Raw genomic sequence first — 19,044 nt, forward strand, 5'->3', positions numbered from 1 at the left:
GCTAGTGCTAAGTTTTAATCATGATTATTCAAAGACAAAAATCAAAACACGAGGCGGAGTATATCAGACGTTTATACGTATCCAAACCTAATTAAACAACGCTTAATATGAGCGTGGCTATGAGTGTATCTCACCTACAATAGCCTGTTGATTAGTGGTACATTCCTACTAGGCCATCTTTCGGTGTAACTTCAGCGGCTCAGCCCCCTTAGCTGAACACAGAGAGCAGCAGAGGTTTCGTCCTCCAGCTAACAGCTACTACCATGGCGTCAACTGAGATAGCGAGGCAAGCGGTGAGTAGCCCATTTTACTCAGGATGCCATTGTCAGCATTAACACAGCTCTTGGAATATGTTTGTTAGCCTCATTAATGTCAAAAATATGTTTCTAGCGTTACATATGAGAGTGTAATTTGGAATAGATTTAGGTTAGCTGGGCAGCCACCATCCGTTTTTCGTGGTTATACGTTATTCCACCCCAAATCCAGTGAAACGTCGCTAAACAAAATGAGATTTAATTACTATTAGCTATCATAAATCTGATTATGCATATCTAAATATTTTAGGAGGTCAGATTTTAAAGTAAGGCCCAAGGCTGCTTAGTCGTGGCTTTCTGTTAATATATTTTCTTTCCAGTGTTCATCTCGGTAAGCTAACGCCTGCAGATTTCCTGTGCAGATAGCGCTAGCTAAAACTACCTTTCAAACGACGTGGTGCTTTGAAAAATTTGAAATACGTTTAGTAGTCTTTATTAGCTCACGGTAAAACCATAACCCACTACAGAGCCGTCGGTAGGCCATTCATTCTGAACGCCCCCATTTCAGCTCAGCCACGGTGCTCATTTCCGTTATGTTGTTTCATGCGAGTCCCGTTAACTTTCAGTCGGGCGTTGTCTGATTTACATAGAAAATATGGACAAAACCGATTCTTGCCGTTTATAGACGTTTAGGCCTGCAATTTGAAAAGCGGGTGTAAAGTTTGCCTGGTTTTTCTTTCGGGGGGGAAAAGGAAGCCACTACACCCAGAGAGAGTGCTGAGAATAGCAGGCTTTTGCAGTTTGATATCCCTTTGCGGCTCAATGAATGAAAAGCCGCTGTGTAACTTGGCTGTGACTGTCTTGAAAAGCAGGCAGGGTTTCAGGAATGTTGCACTTGCATCTGAAGAGGAAAGGCTGTTTGTCCAGCCACATTACCCCCAGTTTTACAAATACCCCCCAGCTGTTTAAACCCTATTTCAGCTATCCAAATAATCCACAACTGTCCAGTCCCATCACCATGTCCAGTTATTTAAACTGGACCCTCAAACGGAATGTTTTCCTCTCAAAGCCACACTGGAAAGCAACATTGTGTTATGTTAAGCCACATAATGGCTGGTTAGCTGAGGTTTAGCTGGTTTAGAGTTCTTGCTTTGCCATATAATCTAAATTCTTTGCTTTCCTGCACCTCATAATGTAGATGTAGGCGGCAGAAATGGGATCCACAGAGATAGAGATGCTCAGCTGCAGCCACACGCCCCCACACACATGTAACAACAGTGCTTTTACACTTTGGTGTTTTGTGTCGCTGTAGTCCAGGGATAGATCATGGATAAACAGTGTAACAGTAGAGTGAATGAAAATACAATCAGCCAAAATAAGGGTTCAAGTCAAAGTGACATAACAGAAACACACAACATATAGTACTACACGTACTATATTAACCAGACTCTTATTTTGCCATTTTTTTTTAATGTCACAACAATCAGCTTTTAGATCCCGTATTTATTGTCAAAGTTCTCTCTTGTTTTTACAGTTATCTTGACACGAACAATGCCTTTCCATATATGTACATTGTGGTTTATAAGCGTCTCGTCTGTGGAAAGAAAGTAACAGCTCAGGAAACAGGAAGTGAGCTACAGTGCACCTGAAGTCAGACAAACACGATCAAACATGGTGGAAAGTCAGATCATTTCAGCGCCATTTGTTAATATCATGTTATTTCTTTACAGGACAACAGTCACTGAGATGTAGGTGTTAATTAGAGCATGTTAGAGAGAATCCTGTGCACGTTTACAGGCGTGCATAACATAGTCAATGATTGTTAGGTATGCACCTGATGTTTTTTGTTGATTTCTGTGCTATTTAGGGTGAAGGTGCTCGTGCTGTCCCTCTGGCAGGCCATGTTGGCTTTGACAGCATGCCGGATCAGCTGGTCAACAAGTCTGTCAACCACGGATTCTGCTTTAACATCCTCTGTGTTGGTGAGTGTGTCATGCATGAAAATCCTTTTCCTCTCTCTCCTCGGGCTCAAAGAAGACTTGCTTGCTTCATTGAAAGCCAGGCGTTTCCACAAGATCCAAAGCATTTTGCTTCATATGTGACCTGCTTAGATTCCTTTGGGCCAGTCAACACTGGTTACCATGATGAGTGGGATGCTTTAGATTCAGTTAGGAAATCCAGAAATGTCTGCAGGTGGTTATTTGATTTTACAGTGACAGTGAGAAATGCTTGCCTGTACATTTTATTTTATATATTACAAAACAAGTGTCTCCAGCCTCATAATGTGCAGAATTATTTACTTACATTTAGATGCCAGTGTATTAAGTGCACCCAGCTGAAACTAATGAAATCTGATCCAACAGTCCTGCAATAAACCTGAGCTTTATGGAGGAGAGGAAGTGCAGTTTGTGTTGAAGCTGTTTTAGAGAGGTGTTGATTCAACTTTATGGTCATTTGTAAGACTGTAATGTGTGGTACTGTTTTATTGTATTGTGTTACAGGCATTTCTACTATTGTTTCTGCTCCATTTCTCTCAATGAGTGCTGTCTAGAACTTAAGATGTTGGGTTTTTGGCTACACTGCATGACTGCCTGCTGCACACAGTCACAGTTCTTGCTATTGGGAATCATCATGTGTCAGGGGCACATGAATTTCACTGACAGCAATGGAAATGCATAAGCAGTTGTTTGGCAATGTTTCTCCTGCCATTTCCTAATTTTAGTAAACAGAGTTGAAGATATCATATCGCACGCACTCACACACAAGTGTGTTGTGCACACTGATATACACACACTGTAAATCTCTGGATCTTCTGATATTTTGTAGATGAATATGATGGTGATGTTAGATCATTTTCTCCAGGTTTTAATATGTCGCTACCATTGCAGTACCAAATGTTGATTTGTATCTCTATAAGACCTTGCATACTATCTATTTGTGCAATTTGCTGCTATTTTGAAGTCTAGCTACATTATTGCAATATGTGTCTATATTTTTATAGCATTTGATGATGCCCATTGGCAATATTCAATGGCATGGTTAGTGGCACTGACCTCCCAGCTGAAAACATATGTTATTTTGTGGAGTCCATTTATATTTGTGCATGAGTGAAATGCGGAAACAGTGCTTTTCATAACTTAACTTTATATTGGTACTATTACACCCATGATTTCTAAGAACTCAAACAAACTGTACTGTTCTGTACAAACGGTACAATCCATTCAAGAATATGGAAGCAAAGATGATACAAGAGTCTAACAACAGCTTTTGTTGCACCATGTAAATGCTGTTGTGTAACTCACCAGTACAGCATTTCTCAGCAGTACAAGCAGTACTTGAGGCAACAGCGTGTGATCTTTGTTTAATTATAATTTTATTGTGGTCCAAAATTCCAAAGAGGGTATCCATGATGTGGTGATGAAGGGTTCCATTGGCCTAAAAGATGACTGACAGTTCTGCACAGTTAGTCATGATTTCAGTAGGTTTGATTGCAGTCCTCTCCAGTTTGGCCCTCAGTTTCTTCAGGCAAGATGCCAAATTGCCTTCAGCATGAGCGACTTCTCTATAGTGACTTAAATGGAGCTCAGAGACAGGCAATAGGACCCTCGGTTACTTTGCTTTCTGAGGCAAAGATTGGAAATTTGGAACATAGTGAGATATCCAACAAAAATGGGCTAACATGCTTGGACTGTAGGTCAGGCTGTGATGAATAAAAATAGAATATCTTACAGAGGGAGCTCTGTGTCTGAGTCATCTGACAGCCTCTAACAGTAAATGGATGTCAGAATACATCAGCAAATATGCAGTTATCTCTGCTGTTTTTGTGGCTACAGGCATTTGAAAATGATATATTTTGTTTGCATTTTCAAAATGTTACTAGTCTCGGTTTATTAGACACCTTTTAGGCTGTCTTCTTTAGTTCTTTTAAGTAGGTGGTCAATAACAGGAGCTGACAAAATAAAACAAAAGAAAATATAGCTACATTTCTGCTGGTTTGGAAGTATGCAGGGTAAAATGATAGACACTGCTATCTAAGCGGAGGCAAAGAGGACAGTTTACTGCTTCATTGATTTAAATTACCTAATCAAAAAAGCATCAGCTGACTGAGATTTGTAGAAACCCAGTAACATGATGCATTTTCTCTGTGTCCTCAGGCGAGACGGGTCTGGGCAAGTCCACCCTGATGGACACGTTGTTCAACACCAAGTTCGAGGGTGAGCCCACCCAGCACAACCAGCCCGGAGTCACACTCAAGTCCAACACCTATGAACTCCAGGAGAGTAATGTGCGCCTCAAACTCACTGTCGTCAACACCGTGGGCTTCGGAGACCAGATCAACAAAGAAGACAGGTGAAGTCACATCTTTGAGAGGGTGGAAATGTTTCACCATTGACAGGCTCTGTCTTTGTGAGCAATAGCAGAAGTCCACACTTCACTGTAAACACAGCATTCCTGACATACAGTGACTCTGTGAGAGCTCTGAGTCTTTTTGGTGCTCAGGTTTCATTGTCCTGATCCTGCAAATGTACCCTGAGGATGTGGAATCAAGTCTCATTCTCAAGTAGTTTCATAGTATCATCTTTTAAAAACTGAAATCAGACGTCGATGCTTACTTTTCTTGCACAGCCCTGAGGCCTTTTCTGGTGTAACACAAGATTTTAGCCTCTGTAGACCGCTGTCTGGAAGCATTTAATCAAACATGAGATATTGTGACCAAGTTCGCCAGCTGTAATGTAACCTTGCTCCTGAGCTAAGTCTAGTGTGAGTAAGCTCGCTGTAAACTTTATTCAAATAAAATTGTCAGTCACAGAGGAAATAACACAAATTTACTTCCTTTGACACAAACGTGTGCTGATGGTCATGTGAACTTCCACTGACAGAGTATCTGTGCTGTGTGTCTCTGTGTTGGTGGGTGTGCAGGGAAGGGTGGATGCCTTTGAAGCTTCCTGTAGTCCTCAATGCATGGGGTCCAACATGTTTCTTATGTCCATTTTCTATAGCATGTATCGCTTACAGGTTTGCAGTTAATGTTGAAGCAAGTATTGTAGTAGTCTGTTTGTCTGTCTGTACAAAATTAATGATGACTTTGAAAATCTATTTAGCGTGTTTTGTCATTTATTAACATTAACATTAAATTCTGGCAGTTAGACCTCCTGAGATGTTTGTAAACTTCCTTCAGAAGACCTAAAGGCGGACTGAGATTGTACCTTCTCTCCAAAGTGAGACAGTGTATCCTCACAGAGTCTAAAACTGGTGATGGACACAGCAGTTAAAAATTAAGTGTTAACCAGGAAGCTGCTCTCAGATAACGTAATGAGTGTAAATACCAGGCAAACGTTCCACAATACCTGTGCTTACAGTATGAGTTGTGATATTTTACTTCAACACATGAAGGACAATTGTTAATAGTATGCTGATAGTGAATATTATTAGCAACAACGTAAGTAAATTATTATTGCCTGGCTCTCAAGAATATATCAGAAAAGAAATGCTCAAATTTCTTCTTTGTTTCTCCCTTTTCCGACAGCTACAAGTCTATTGTGGAGTTCATTGATGCCCAGTTTGAAGCATATCTACAGGAGGAGCTGAAAATCAAGCGCACGCTACACAGTTACCACGACACCCGCATCCACGCCTGCCTGTACTTCATCGCTCCCACGGGGCACTCGCTCAAGTCCCTGGACTTGGTGACCATGAAGAAACTTGATAGCAAGGTGAGTTTCCAGCCAGACGCCCTTTTTCTGTCTCAGTTTCTCAGATGAGCTGAAGGATCATTAATTCAGAGGCTAACTTTCAATTCTGGGAGTTTTCTCATCAGTTCCAGATCAGTTCCAGCCAGTATTAGGGTTTAGTCATGACTCATCTAATATAAAAGCATCATACAGTTTATTTGCAAATTTAAAAGCCACGGTGTCTGTATTTTTATTTTTAGTGTACGGTGAGAAGGAGAGTTGCCCTGCAGCAGGATGATGCTAAAGAATAACCGTTACATAATGCCTGCGAACACTGATAGACTTAATGTAGCACGTCATATACTGTAGGTAAATCCTTTGGTGCTGTGTTGTTGTTTGCAGCATTTGATCTATCTCTGCTAGTCATGGGCCGTAAACCTCTTTCCAGGTCATCTGCCTGAATTCAAATTGTCTCCGGTCTGGTTACTGCCCCGGTGTAGGTCAGCTGTGAAATGCAGTCAGCTCTGTGACCGCTGCCCTCTTTTTTTTTTTTTTTTTACTGTGAGGTCCTCTCCACAGAAGCTTGTTTTCATGGACCTCCTGGCTTTTGTAAGAGTCGACTCACTGTTTGCCAGAGCAGCTGAGCCCTCTGGCAAGCGCTTGAAACAGCGTCATCCAGAGCAGAGGCTCCTCTGTTTACGCATTCACGTAGGAGGCGTTCAGACGGTACCCTGCTGAAGTGTCTTTGAGCAAGGCATTGCATCCTAACCAGACCAAAGTGTTTTTGTTCACATGACCCTGAGCATGCCTTGCTGTTAGTTAAAGGGGCCCCCAGCTGGACAGCAAACAATTTGGGATTGTGTAGGCGGCAGGGCACGTAGAAAATAGATGTGTGGGAGTGAAAGTCAAATTTTTCATCAGCCTGGATGTATGAGAATGACCTTGCCTGTTTCCCCCTCCTCCCTGTCGTTAATGTGTTTCTTGCTCTGTTTGGATAATGTAAATGTTGTTGAAATCAGTTGAGTTTGACTGTTAACACCATGTTTGGAGAGCTTTTAAGTGATCTGGAGCAGGAGATAGAAGTCTGCTGCTCCCTTTGCTGCTTTTACTATTTATATCTCTGTGCTTGAGAATAGGCAAAGGCAAAGGCCTGATTTGCTGTGATTTGCAGAGATGCTGTACCTAGAAAGAGGTGTGATGGATTGAAATGATGAAGAGAGCACAGGTTATTGAGCACCCTTTCCTTTATCAAGTTGCATTTTAAATTGCCACTACAATCCTGGGCAACTAGTGACTGGAAGGGATATAAAAGAAATAGCTATAGGTGTATTTTATTCTGTTACTAAACCTGAATGTTGTTAGATTGGAGCTACCGCTTCTAAAAGACCAGAATTATTGATTTGTAATGTGTTTACCCTTTTGGTCCTTTTTTAAAAATACATCAATTCTTTTCCAAATTTGGACTACACAAATAGTGTTGAGGAAAAGTTGCTACTCAAAGACAAGCTGGACGCTGCTCTACATTTAGCTGCATGTCAGAAAGCAACGTCTGCACCTTGTCATTATGTCCTTGTGTCATTTCTCATTTCGCAACTGCAGGTCAATATTATCCCAATCATTGCCAAGTCGGACGCCATCTCCAAGAGCGAGCTGGCCAAGTTCAAAATCAAAATCACCAGTGAGCTGGTCAGCAACGGAGTGCAGATCTACCAGTTCCCCACTGATGACGAGTCTGTGGCAGAGATCAACTCCACCATGAACGTAAGGCTCACGTCTACATCACATGCTTTTACACGCAAGATATTGCCAGAAATGATCTGTCAGGTCACGTTGGTCAGGCTCAACCCTCATCTCCATCTTAACGTAACACATTTCTTGGGTGTGAGTTTTAACATAAATTCTGTAGCGTGTTGCCGGCACAAACAACATGTGATGCAGAGTCAGGACAGGCATCGTCTGTGTCCGCTCAGGCTGTCAGGAAGCGAGCCCCATGCAGGGAGGAGTGTGTTCTGAGCAGCACAATCAGCCGGCTCACTCTGCAGGAAGCCTGCAGTGTGGGAAAGGGCCTGTGCTCGCTGACGGATGAGCCAAGGCTCGCTTTGCTGTTCTGAGGTCTGATCTATGGAAATGCCTCAGCTATCCCTCACTGATTATGTTAGACTGTTGCCTCTCGGCTGTTGTTGTACAGTCTGACCCCGACTGTTCTGATAAAAGATCATACATCCTCCTGTCAGAGCCGTTTCTTGGCTGGCTCTTAATGGTCAGTTTACATAAATAGAACTAACAGTTTTTTCCTCCGTTTTTGTGATGTTAATAGGCATCATAAGCTACGTGTAGGCTTTGTCCTGATACCTCATGCATGAATGAAATAGCTGCAGTTATAATCTGCAGAGCTCTCAGGTGCGTTTGGCTGTAAACGAATGTTGCTTTTCCCTCTGCTCCACAGAGCCATTTGCCATTTGCCGTGGTGGGGAGCACAGAGGAAGTGAAGATTGGGAACAAGATGGTGAAGGCACGGCAGTACCCCTGGGGGACGGTGCAGGGTAAGCCTAGGTCACATCCTGCACAGGAAATGAGATCGTGCTCCCTCTTGTCAGAACTTCTGCAGCTACTCCCTCCCCTCATATTCCTCCTCGGCTCCAACAGCTGCTGCAAACTAGCTGATGACCGGTTATATAATCTCATTTAGCTGCAGCAGCCTCTCTGCAATTATACTGCATGTCATAGCAGCAGAAGCTCTTAGCTCTAACAGATTCAGAAAATGTATGTCCCTGACCAAGTGGATTTGTTATTGACTTACTCAATCAATCCATAATGGAATGGATGTAATGTATTGCAAATAGATAACAGTCACAATAGTTCTGTCATATGAGTATCTGAAATGTGTGGCAAAGCTCAAGTTACACTGATTTGCCCTTAAGATACAGTATTTGCTGCATTTACAGCATCATACTGTGCAGTTTTAAACTGCATGGTTTTATTGTTTGTTTGTCTGCGTGTGGATGTTTGGGTGGTATGTGAGGACTAGGCCTGTTCAGCACAAGGCTTAAATGCAGTGCAGTCCGTAAGGTTGTGCTTGATTTGGTATAGAACTACAGTTCAGTTAATTTCATTGTCGTTGAATCTCACGATTATTTTATGCAAAAACATCAAAAAGGTCACAAAATAGTGGTAAGTGCTCATCAGTATTTCTCAGAGCTCAAGGTGACATCTTCAAATGTGTTGTGTTGTCTGACCAACACTCCACAACCCAGAGATATTCAGGTTTTAATGATATAAAACGGAACAAAAGGAGAAGCTAGGACCACAGAATAGTTGTCATTTTTGCTTGATGAATAACGTCAGTGGATAAGTGATTATCAAAGTAGTTGCAGATTTAATTTTCTGTTGATTGACTAATCGATTTACTGTTCTAGTTTTGTACTCTGGCATATTGGATTTAAAATGCAATTGTTGACTGTTGCGTCAGCATTACTTTTAGGCTGTTTATATTAACATCCAATCATGAGTGTAGAAATTGTAGCCCTTTTTCTACACCCCCCCAGGGTAAACAGGGCTACAGTTTCTACGCTGTTTACCCAACATGGATATGAACACCCTCAAACATCCCTGAGCTGAAAGTCAGCACTTTAACCGCACAGTCTTTGCTTCATTTGAAATTCAATGTGCTGGATCACAGCCAAGGCAATGAAAACATATCACTGTCCTAATGCTCATGGACTGCACTGGATGAAATTTCTGGCCGGAGGCTTTACCTGACATTGGGTCTGTTTACCACGCAGTGTGTGTACTCACATGATGTCACATGGTCTGTGGGAATGTGATGCTTAGCTCAGTCCAGTAACAGAATCAATAGACAACCACAGGACATGAACACTATTCTGTTTTGAACTTGTACTGGATACTCCGGATACTCTTTCAAGTTGTAATGCATTCATGTATTTGCTGCAAATTAATATAATTGTTAAATAATTAATACTTGTTGTGCGTTTAATGTAAATGACCAGGATGCCATCTGTTGTGTTGAGGAGAGCATTTATGTGTCCTTTTGGTGTGTCTCTCGCAGTGGAAAATGAGAATCACTGTGACTTCGTCAAACTGCGAGAAATGCTGATCAGAGTGAACATGGAGGACCTGCGAGAGCAGACTCACACACGTCATTATGAGCTGTACCGCCGCTGCAAACTGGAGGAGATGGGCTTTAAGGACACAGACCCTGACAGCAAGCCCTTCAGGTAGTGGACACGAGACTGCTCACATATAGCTGGTCTTTTATCTTATCACTCACCACCTACATCTGCTTCTTTCGACTCTGGTTTCCATTTCATTTAGCTTTTTTCTGCTTCCATTTACCATTGGAACCTTTTAATCTTTTGCTAGATTACACTGCTTTGTGTGCATCTACTGTGTTGCACAGCGTATAGTCCAGTATAATGTTTCCTCTATTCATTGTTATCCCCTTTCTCCTTTTTCCTTTGTCAGTCTTCAGGAGACGTATGAAGCTAAGAGGAACGAGTTCATGGGTGAGCTGCAGAAGAAAGAAGAAGAAATGAGGCAAATGTTTGTCCAAAGAGTCAAAGAGAAGGAGGCTGAGCTCAAAGAAGCAGAGAAAGAGGTAACATCATTAAACCTGATCCTACCCCATCCTGAAATATTTCGCACATCGCTTCGAGGAAGTTTCTGCTCCTGTCTTAAATAACACAAAGCACTGTTTCTTGTGTCAACACCACACAGCTGCACGAGAAGTTTGACCGTTTGAAGAAGCTCCACCAGGACGAGAAAAAGAAACTGGAGGAGAAGAAGAAGTCCCTGGACGACGAGCTCAATATGTTCAAACAGAAAAAGACTGCTGCAGAGCTCTTGCAGAACCAAGCCCAGCAGGCAGGGGGCTCCACCACACTCAAGAGGGACAAAGAGAGGAAAAAGTAAGTATTGCTCTCTCGCTCCAGTGCCTTCCTTTACATCTGTCTTTACAGTCTTAGGTGCAGGAGACCACCTTCAGTTGTTTAAAGACTGGATGCTATGAACCTGGGAGGAACAAAACCACATATTATTGCACTGACATTTCAGGATATTGATCATTTTCCAAATTAGTTTATGTGCCCAGTTCAGAGATTTGCCTTCAAGATTTATGTTACACATGAGTACATGAATGCCATTGCCACTCTGTGAGAGGCAGTTTGTATGTGAGGGTCCTTTTGTTGTGCATTAGACTGCAATTTGTAGCCGTTTCCTCACAAAAATGCACACTCCTTGAGCAGTCATTCTACTTTGTGCACACAGACAGAATTTAATTATGATCTGTCCCACTAACATCATCAAGCCCTAGCAGTTTCCCTGTCACCACTCATTAATAATCTACCTGGTATTTGTATAATTGAATGCATACAGTAGATAAAGGCTCTGGCTAAGCTCAAGAACTTTCTCAGACTCTCACTCTGCCCTTTATTTCTGAGAGGCGGATGAATGCTCCAGTTCGCCCTCCATGTTATAACAGAATACGTTGTGAGCTGACCGTAATTCATAATTCATCACCGATATGGAAAAATAAGAGGAGCAGAGAGGGCGAACGAGCTGTCCTCAATTGAATAGCTGAAAAGTCGCCAACTGTCAGCATAGCTTGATGAGTGAATTACAGTCAGAAATAATCACCCTGCATGGCTCAAGCGTATGAAATTAAAGACAGATTTGTGTAAATAACTTTTTTGCACCTCTGGTAACAATTAATGGGCAGTTCCATTGACTTGAGAAGCAGTTCTATAGTGGTCACGCTCATCTGGGTTTAATGAATCTACAGTACGAACTCCTCAATTTTCCAGATTTGTTTTTTTTGTTGGTATAACTGACATTCTCTTGTTCCCTCCAACAGTTTATTTCAAGAGTTTCATTAAATCATGAGCATATGAGACTGTTGTTCACAACTTGCTTCACGCTTCAAGGCAGCGTTTGAAGCCAGATGTGTTGAAGTATGGTGGTAGTGTGCTGTCGACATTGTTGGTCCCTTCATGTTGGTAATCAACTCCTGGTTTTGTGTTGAAGCTGATGTGACGCCGTGCCTGTTAGAAAAGGAAGAAGACACTTGCACTGAGAAGGTTCTTGTTGCTTTATTTTCTTCCCCGTTAACTTCTTTTCTTCACAGCCACTTTCTTCCCTTTCTGAGCTCTGCCTGGAAAATTTCTCCTCCAAATGGGAGCAGCTGTGCCACTTTAGCTCTGTCTGTGGGTCACTGATTAAAACCGACTAGAGAGGTCTTGCACTTCAAGGATGATAATGATGATTATATGCATTTAACCTTCAGGATTAAGTCAGTGTTTTCCTCAGTTCCCAGAAGACACAGTTATCGATTACGGCTTGTTGTGTAGATATGAATCTGTCCTGTGAGTGCATGTGTCACCTATGTTGCATCCATAATGTTTTCCAGTTAACTCCTCCCACACTTGCTGCATGCTGCATGAGGCACCTTTTCTGGTAAGACTATCTTCTTGAGTTACACCACCAACAAAATAAGAATATAAAAGAGGTATCACTGATTGGATACACACTTTAATTTACATGTACATGAGTAAAGAACTGTTGTAAAGTACGAGTTAGGAATAAATGATTACCCATCTTAAGATAGCGTTCCTACACTACTGAATGTTTGACGAGTAAAACATTTAATTAGTTGTTTGATGCTATAAAATGGGGGGGTGTGGTATCGTGATTGACAGCTGGTATGTGCTCCCGATCGAGTTTGGCGGGTATGTGGGTGGAACCTCAATACTGTGGCTCCACACCCTGATCACAGCTGTGCAGAATCTGGCTCCAAATAGCCTCAGCAGTGCAGGACGGCAGCACCCGTGTCCGTGATATTTAGGCTTCATTTTTGCACAGTGGGGGGAAGTTGGGACACGTCGTCCTCCTATATTCAGTCAATTATCAAAATATAGTAATGCACAAAACTACCTTTCTGCATCTCCACCTTAGAATGGAAATCCAACCAAATTGAACTTTTGAAAGCTGTTCAGACTATTATCTAAATGCACCGAATTTGCTCCTTAAAGTTAAAGTGATGCAGAAATTCAGACATTAGAGTGTTGCAAGCAAACAGTATAACACTGGTAACATCTGCGTTCATCATATCCTTGGGCTGGCAGTGTTTGCCGTCCTTGTGCCAGCTACTAAATCAACCAGTTTATTAGATCCCCACACAACCATTTGATGTGCAGCCCCATCTGCCTCCCTAAATCCACAACAGTCTCCTTCATTGTGACTCTCCCAAGTCCTTCCCCACATGGCCCTGCGATAGCACAAAGAGCCATTCAAGGCTGAACTGAGACTAACAGGTCACGCCAGACCAGCAAACAGCCTCAGGGCCCATCTCTGTTCATAGACATGACATGTTTTGTTGATCTCACAACCATATGACGACCCCCTCTGCCGCCCCTCCCTCTGGATGGGTTACAAAAGCCAAATCCACAGAGAGAGAGAGAGATGTTATTAAGACTCAACCGCTGGGGAGGGTAGAAGTGAACGAAGGCATCTGTCTCACAGTCTGTAAACTCCTCAAGCAGCTCTGGACTATTAAAGTAGATGACAACAAGCTGCTGTTTGATAGTGAAGATACTGAGCGACGAGGATGACAATCAGACACTTTGTTTATGGCTCAGGGATGAGAAAAAACCTCTCAGAGGAATAGAAAAAACATTTTATTTCTCTGATTCCAAGAAGTAGGCGACTGTACTTGCACCCTGACCTCTGTACACTCAAACCTTTTGAGCTGCCTTGAGAGCATGATCTCCTTTAAATGCCACCTGGTCACTAATGTTGATGTGATGTCACCGATGTGAAACAGTGCGTGTGTGTGTGTGTGTGTGATGATGTTCTAGAAAGAAAGAAATAACAGCCCTTCTCTCTCATTTCCAGCTTAGGATTCCTGTAGAAAAAGTGCTCCCTTGTGGCCATCCTGCTGTGAATGAGTTTCCACCCCATCATCCTTTACAGTACCCCTTCCCCATCCTCACCCTCACCCCATAATTCAACCCTCCGCCCCCCCCACCCCCCCTGCTCTCTGGAAGACGCTGGGCATTGCTATCAGTTTGACATCACTTTTTTTTTTTTTTTTTTTTTGCTGAATGATGCTTGTCTATTATAAGGTTTGTACAAGCAATTATTCAGCTTGTCTTTTTAATACAAATTTACAAAAAAAATAATGCATTCCTTATATGTTTTATATATCGTGATTCTCTGCATGATGGAGTGAGCTTTTTTAATATTAACATACATGACTACTGTTGTGATGGGCAGAATTGTATTGAAGCATAAAGTGAAACATGCGTCAGACAGTGGGACCTGAATATGTGAGTGTGGTCAAAGATCTGCAGTAGATTACACAGAAGAAAGAATGAGGATTGATGCAAGGAAGTTAAGAAGATAATGTAGAAAACTGATCCATCTTCAGATTAAAGGTCCCGTGTTGTAGGACTTAGGGGTATCGCCTCACCCTCCCCTCATGCTAAAGGCGGCTCTTGGCTACTGTACCGATTCCTATTTTCACCTGATTACACACAAATGAATATAAACCTACGGATATTTTATTCTGCCAACAGATCCGCCTAAATCTTTCACACTGGAGCTTTAAAGGGCTGCAGTCTGCTTCATGATTCTTAGTTTCAGTCTGAAATATCTGCTTACTTTGAGATTGCGAACAGTTATGTTCATACCTGTTAGTAATTAGTCACTGGCTTGGGGTTGAGCTAGTTTGTTATTAGTTTAAAGTTATAATCCTCAAGATTTTAAACACTTGTAGAGCTCAGCCAAGCCAAACAAACTCACACTGGCCTATTTCCATCATGCCATGAGCAATTCTAGTCCCATGAATTCATGCTGCTCTCTGCAATATTCAGCATCGATGTCAAAAAAATGCAGTTTTAACCACTTTTGGTGCTAATCGCAGTGATTAGTATATTGTTTCCTGTGACTGCTTCACAGTAAAAGCCACCCATGTTTCACCATGCTTTTAATGTGAAGCAGCAGCAGCAAATAAGAAGCTGTGACACAGCTGTGGGAGAGTGAAATTAACAGTGAGGCTGATATCGACGAGGTAAAAATTACAGTAGTGCTGGACTACATGCATGCAAAGCCCACCTCAGGAATGGCGGACCCTGCCACTAACAATGAAGACTATTTTATACAGTGAAATTTACAGAATTCAAATACATGACTATTGCATACAAGATTTAGACCATGAATAGCACCAAAAAGGGGATTTGATTTCATGAAAATCTCAAGGAATATGACTTTAAGGCCTCTGCTCATTATTACCTCGGCCATATGTTAGGCTCTCAATAAGAACTGAATTTGAGATTGAAGTTGTATTTATGTCCCTTTGCTGACGCTGTTTCACCTTAGCCTGATGCATGAGTAGTTGTGAGCCTAATCTCTTTGCCACTTATCCCATACCTCATTCATTGTCATGTGTTATGTGCATACTTGTCTTAGCTTTCACAATTGCACTTTTTTTATACACAAATGTGATGGGTTTTTTTTATCTATATATATATGTATTCATGTTGTCAGTGCAATTGTAACTTTCTTTTTATTTTACTTATTATGAAGGCACATTTGAAAGTCAATCATCATGATGTCCATTGTCCTGCAGGGACCAGTGTTGTTTGTATCAGTGTTACGCATAAAAGAAATATTCTATCAAAAGAAAATAAAGGCCAATTTTTCACCAAATATTACAACTGTGGCCATAATCATTGTGTATCACCAGTATTTCTGTAAATTGGGATTTAATGAAAGGTTAATGGGAAAGTGGGTTTTCTGGATTTGCATGATGAAGCATTTAGTTGATTGTTTCTAACTGGAAAGAATAATACCGCTGAAGTCTACAGGATGCTGAATGAATAAGTTTTCCTATGATGAGGACTCCTTCGCCCACGTTTGTGTTTGTAGAGGACAGTGTGAAGTTTTCTCACAGCTTTGGTTAACATCTCAAAGTCCTGTTGCTCCTCGGTCCAATCTATTTAAAATCTTCATGTTTATTTCTTTGTGTTCAGTCACAGCGCATCGGTTGTCCTCAGTTAATCCTCTTCTTTTTTTTCTCCACCACTTCAACATTCAAGGTTGCTTTTATTGTCTTATGAAAGAGAAAATTGTCTTGGATTGAAGCTGCATATAAACTCTTTGATTCCACATGATACCAGGCTCAGAGTACATGAAGAGAAGAGCCATTCCCTCGTCCCAATCCTCAGCTCACTGGTCTGTGTGGTTTCACTTTCCTTTGCAGCAATCCCTGGCTCTGCACTGAATAGGTCCTCAGCCCCCAAGCTTTGCTAAGGGACCAGCCTTTGTGGCTACTGAGTACCTCAAATGTGACCAGAGGCTTTGTGGACCCCGTCCTTCAGGGTTTCTTAATCATTACCTGCTTTGCTCTAATATTAATGTGTATCTGTGTTTCGCTGCAGCTTTAACCTCACCGCCCACCACCTAATTCTTGCTTTATTGCCTCTGCTTATGTTTGTACTTGTACTGTTTTTTTGTTTTTTTCTGTGACTAACACCTATCCCACTTCAGCTGTGATGGAAATGACATTCTCACTTATTAATCTACCGTGTTGTCATATTTGGATAATATTCACATTCTCAAGACAATCATGTGGAATTCCAACACTGCATTCACTCGTTCACGGTTTAAAAATCATGCACCATCATCAGTGGGCACAATATAACCATGATCTGATGCTTACTGGATTGTTTGAATGACTATGATCACACCTGACTTTGTCTTAATGATAAGTCTAAATCTGTTTTCTACCTGATGTTGGATGCACTGCTAAATCTCAGGCTTGACTCGTATGTTTTTGTAAGCATTTCTGCTTTGCCACCTCTCTAACTGCCGGCTTTCTTTCTCTTTGTCTCTTTAGCTTCTTTTAATCTGTCTTGACCACCTGAAGAGGGGATTGCAGCTTCAGCAAGAACTAAGCACCCTTTACCTCTTCCTGTTTTTCTCGCTGTATGAACCTTTTTTATTCTCTCCATTGCATCTCCTTTTGTTGAACATGGCCTTATGTGGACTCGCATGGTATTTCTGACCACCTAATGAAGCTCTAAACCCAGGCAGGTGGGGGACCGGGCACAGTTTAAATCTGCTATCATGTCTTAATGTATATAAGGAGACTCTCATCGTTAATAGAAATCATCAGTTGGGGTTCACATATTTACAGGACTCATAGGTGAAATCATTATTTGACCTTTACTTGAAACAAAATAGCAGTGACTTGCACTATGCACTCATCTCTTCAATAAGATTCTCAATACAAAACGGATAAAACGCTTCTGAAACATCAAGGCTTGCTGATTAAAAACAAACTCATGAAGAACAGAAGCACTTACTGCACTATGTGCAACGTGTCATGAAATACAGTAGAACGAGTAGTCATGTTGTTTTCTTCAATCTGGTTCAGCTTGAAACAAAAATCTGCTGCTTCCTGCTTCTCTGAGCATCAAGAATGAAACGGCAAAATCAAATTAGAGTCATAATCATGCAAAAGCCAAAGCAATATTTTATACTTAGCACTTCATTTGATGGTGCCCACGTTTACATGTCACTGTTGAATACCATGGAGGTCACATGTAATGGCCTTTTATTATTACACGTTGTGCTTTAATATTCACCAGCCTATTCTATATTTTGCATGCATCTTTTTGTTTCATTACCGCTGTGATCTTTGACCTTCTGACCTGCTTGATTTTTGTCCCCGAATAACTCAGTTTTACAGTCTATTTCAACGTCATTGCTGTTTTCTTCAAATGGTGCATATTATTAATGTAAATTTGCTCTGTCCTATGATTTCAGCTCCCTTTTTGCCAAATATTAGTATAAGGTGGAGTTGAACTGAATCCCAGATAGGAGTATTAAAAAGAATACTCATGCATTTATATAATTTATAAGGATATATTTTGTGTATTGAAGTGGAGACTTGTTGTTTATTACCTATGATCTTTGGACGTGACTCTGAGTGTAAAGTAACATTTTGGTGTCAGAAAATGCCATACATTTTTCTAGTATCAGTCATCACCTCATGTAGTCAAAAATTCTCCCACACTACAAATTATTCAATATCTTACTTTAGTTTGATTCCATTGATGTACATTTTCAATAAAAAATATGATCCAAACACATTCAGTCTTTGTCTTTTATTGGTGGCCCCTAATAATGTTAATTATTGTATTTTTCTTATATGGGCCGAGAAACTTTATGTGTGACGAGTGAGAACTGTGACACACCTTAATGTACAGACAGTTCAGCAGTTCCTGTATTGTGAAGTATTTATTTTTTGTATGTATTTAAATTTCATTTAACAAGGAAGTCTTCTGAGATACATTATTTCCTCACATAATAAATTTACAGCATGCAAAATGAAATAGACCCAAGAGGCATAAAAGAGAGAAATATGACTTATCTTGTCAATTATTCTAAGCCTGGAGTGATTCATAACTTACAAAATGTGGTGCAGTAAAAACACAACTGTCTGATATATATTCCTGGGATTATTATCGCGCTCTACATGATGGGGAAAACTTTTATTTGACAGCTATGGTCATGGGTTATTTTGCACCTTAAATGTCCTGCTCGCCTACACAGGTGTAGTCAATCATACTGGCTGATCAGATCTGTAGTCAGGTTGAAGTTGGGTGGATCCATGCTGAGTTCATCCAACGATATGTCCTCATAAGAGCTCTAACATGCCACAGAACAACAAAACCAACAGAAGCATGAGGTAGATGTCAATCAAGAGCAGTTCACACCCACACTTTCCTGTTAAGAGGTGTAATAAGGCAGTGCAAGTAAAGAGTGCAGGGGCTTTAAGACTTTACTTCAACAATGTAGGATTACTTTATAAAATATCTTACACTATAATTGATTAAACCACCAAAGAGTATAAGTCATCGACCACCGACCACGTTAAACGGCTGCATGAATGGTGCGAGTATTACAACATACTATATCTCTCCGTGTACGTACGTTTTACTCAAGTAATGTAGTGAATACTTAACTTTTACCTGTAACAGACTAGTTTTACACTCTGATATCGTTACCTAATTAAGTAAAGCATCTGGATCCTTCCTCCG

At 41.1% G+C, this 19,044-nt stretch overlaps 1 protein-coding gene across 3 annotated transcripts; it reads left to right on the top strand.

The window, feature by feature from the left end:
* The first annotated feature begins 193 nt into the window (after positions 1-193).
* septin6 (septin 6) lies at positions 194-18,093 on the top strand. Of its 3 annotated transcripts, none has more exons than XM_076739484.1 (11): positions 194-293; positions 2,122-2,236; positions 4,409-4,604; positions 5,782-5,968; positions 7,526-7,687; positions 8,373-8,469; positions 9,993-10,161; positions 10,409-10,541; positions 10,661-10,851; positions 12,348-12,394; positions 13,832-18,093. In XM_076739484.1, exons 1-10 carry the CDS (start codon positions 264-266, stop codon positions 12,349-12,351), a joined length of 1,284 nt encoding a protein of 427 aa, XP_076595599.1. In that variant the 5' UTR covers positions 194-263; the 3' UTR covers positions 12,352-12,394; positions 13,832-18,093. The 3 variants fall into 3 exon arrangements, with proteins under 3 accessions (XP_076595599.1, XP_076595600.1, XP_076595598.1); XM_076739485.1 differs by having other exon boundaries at positions 16,836-18,093; XM_076739483.1 differs by lacking the exon at positions 12,348-12,394 and having other exon boundaries at positions 16,836-18,093.
* The last annotated feature ends 951 nt before the right edge of the window (positions 18,094-19,044 follow it).

Source organism: Chaetodon auriga, chromosome 9 (genome assembly GCF_051107435.1).
Source record: "Chaetodon auriga isolate fChaAug3 chromosome 9, fChaAug3.hap1, whole genome shotgun sequence".
Classification (NCBI taxonomy): domain Eukaryota; kingdom Metazoa; phylum Chordata; class Actinopteri; order Chaetodontiformes; family Chaetodontidae; genus Chaetodon; species Chaetodon auriga.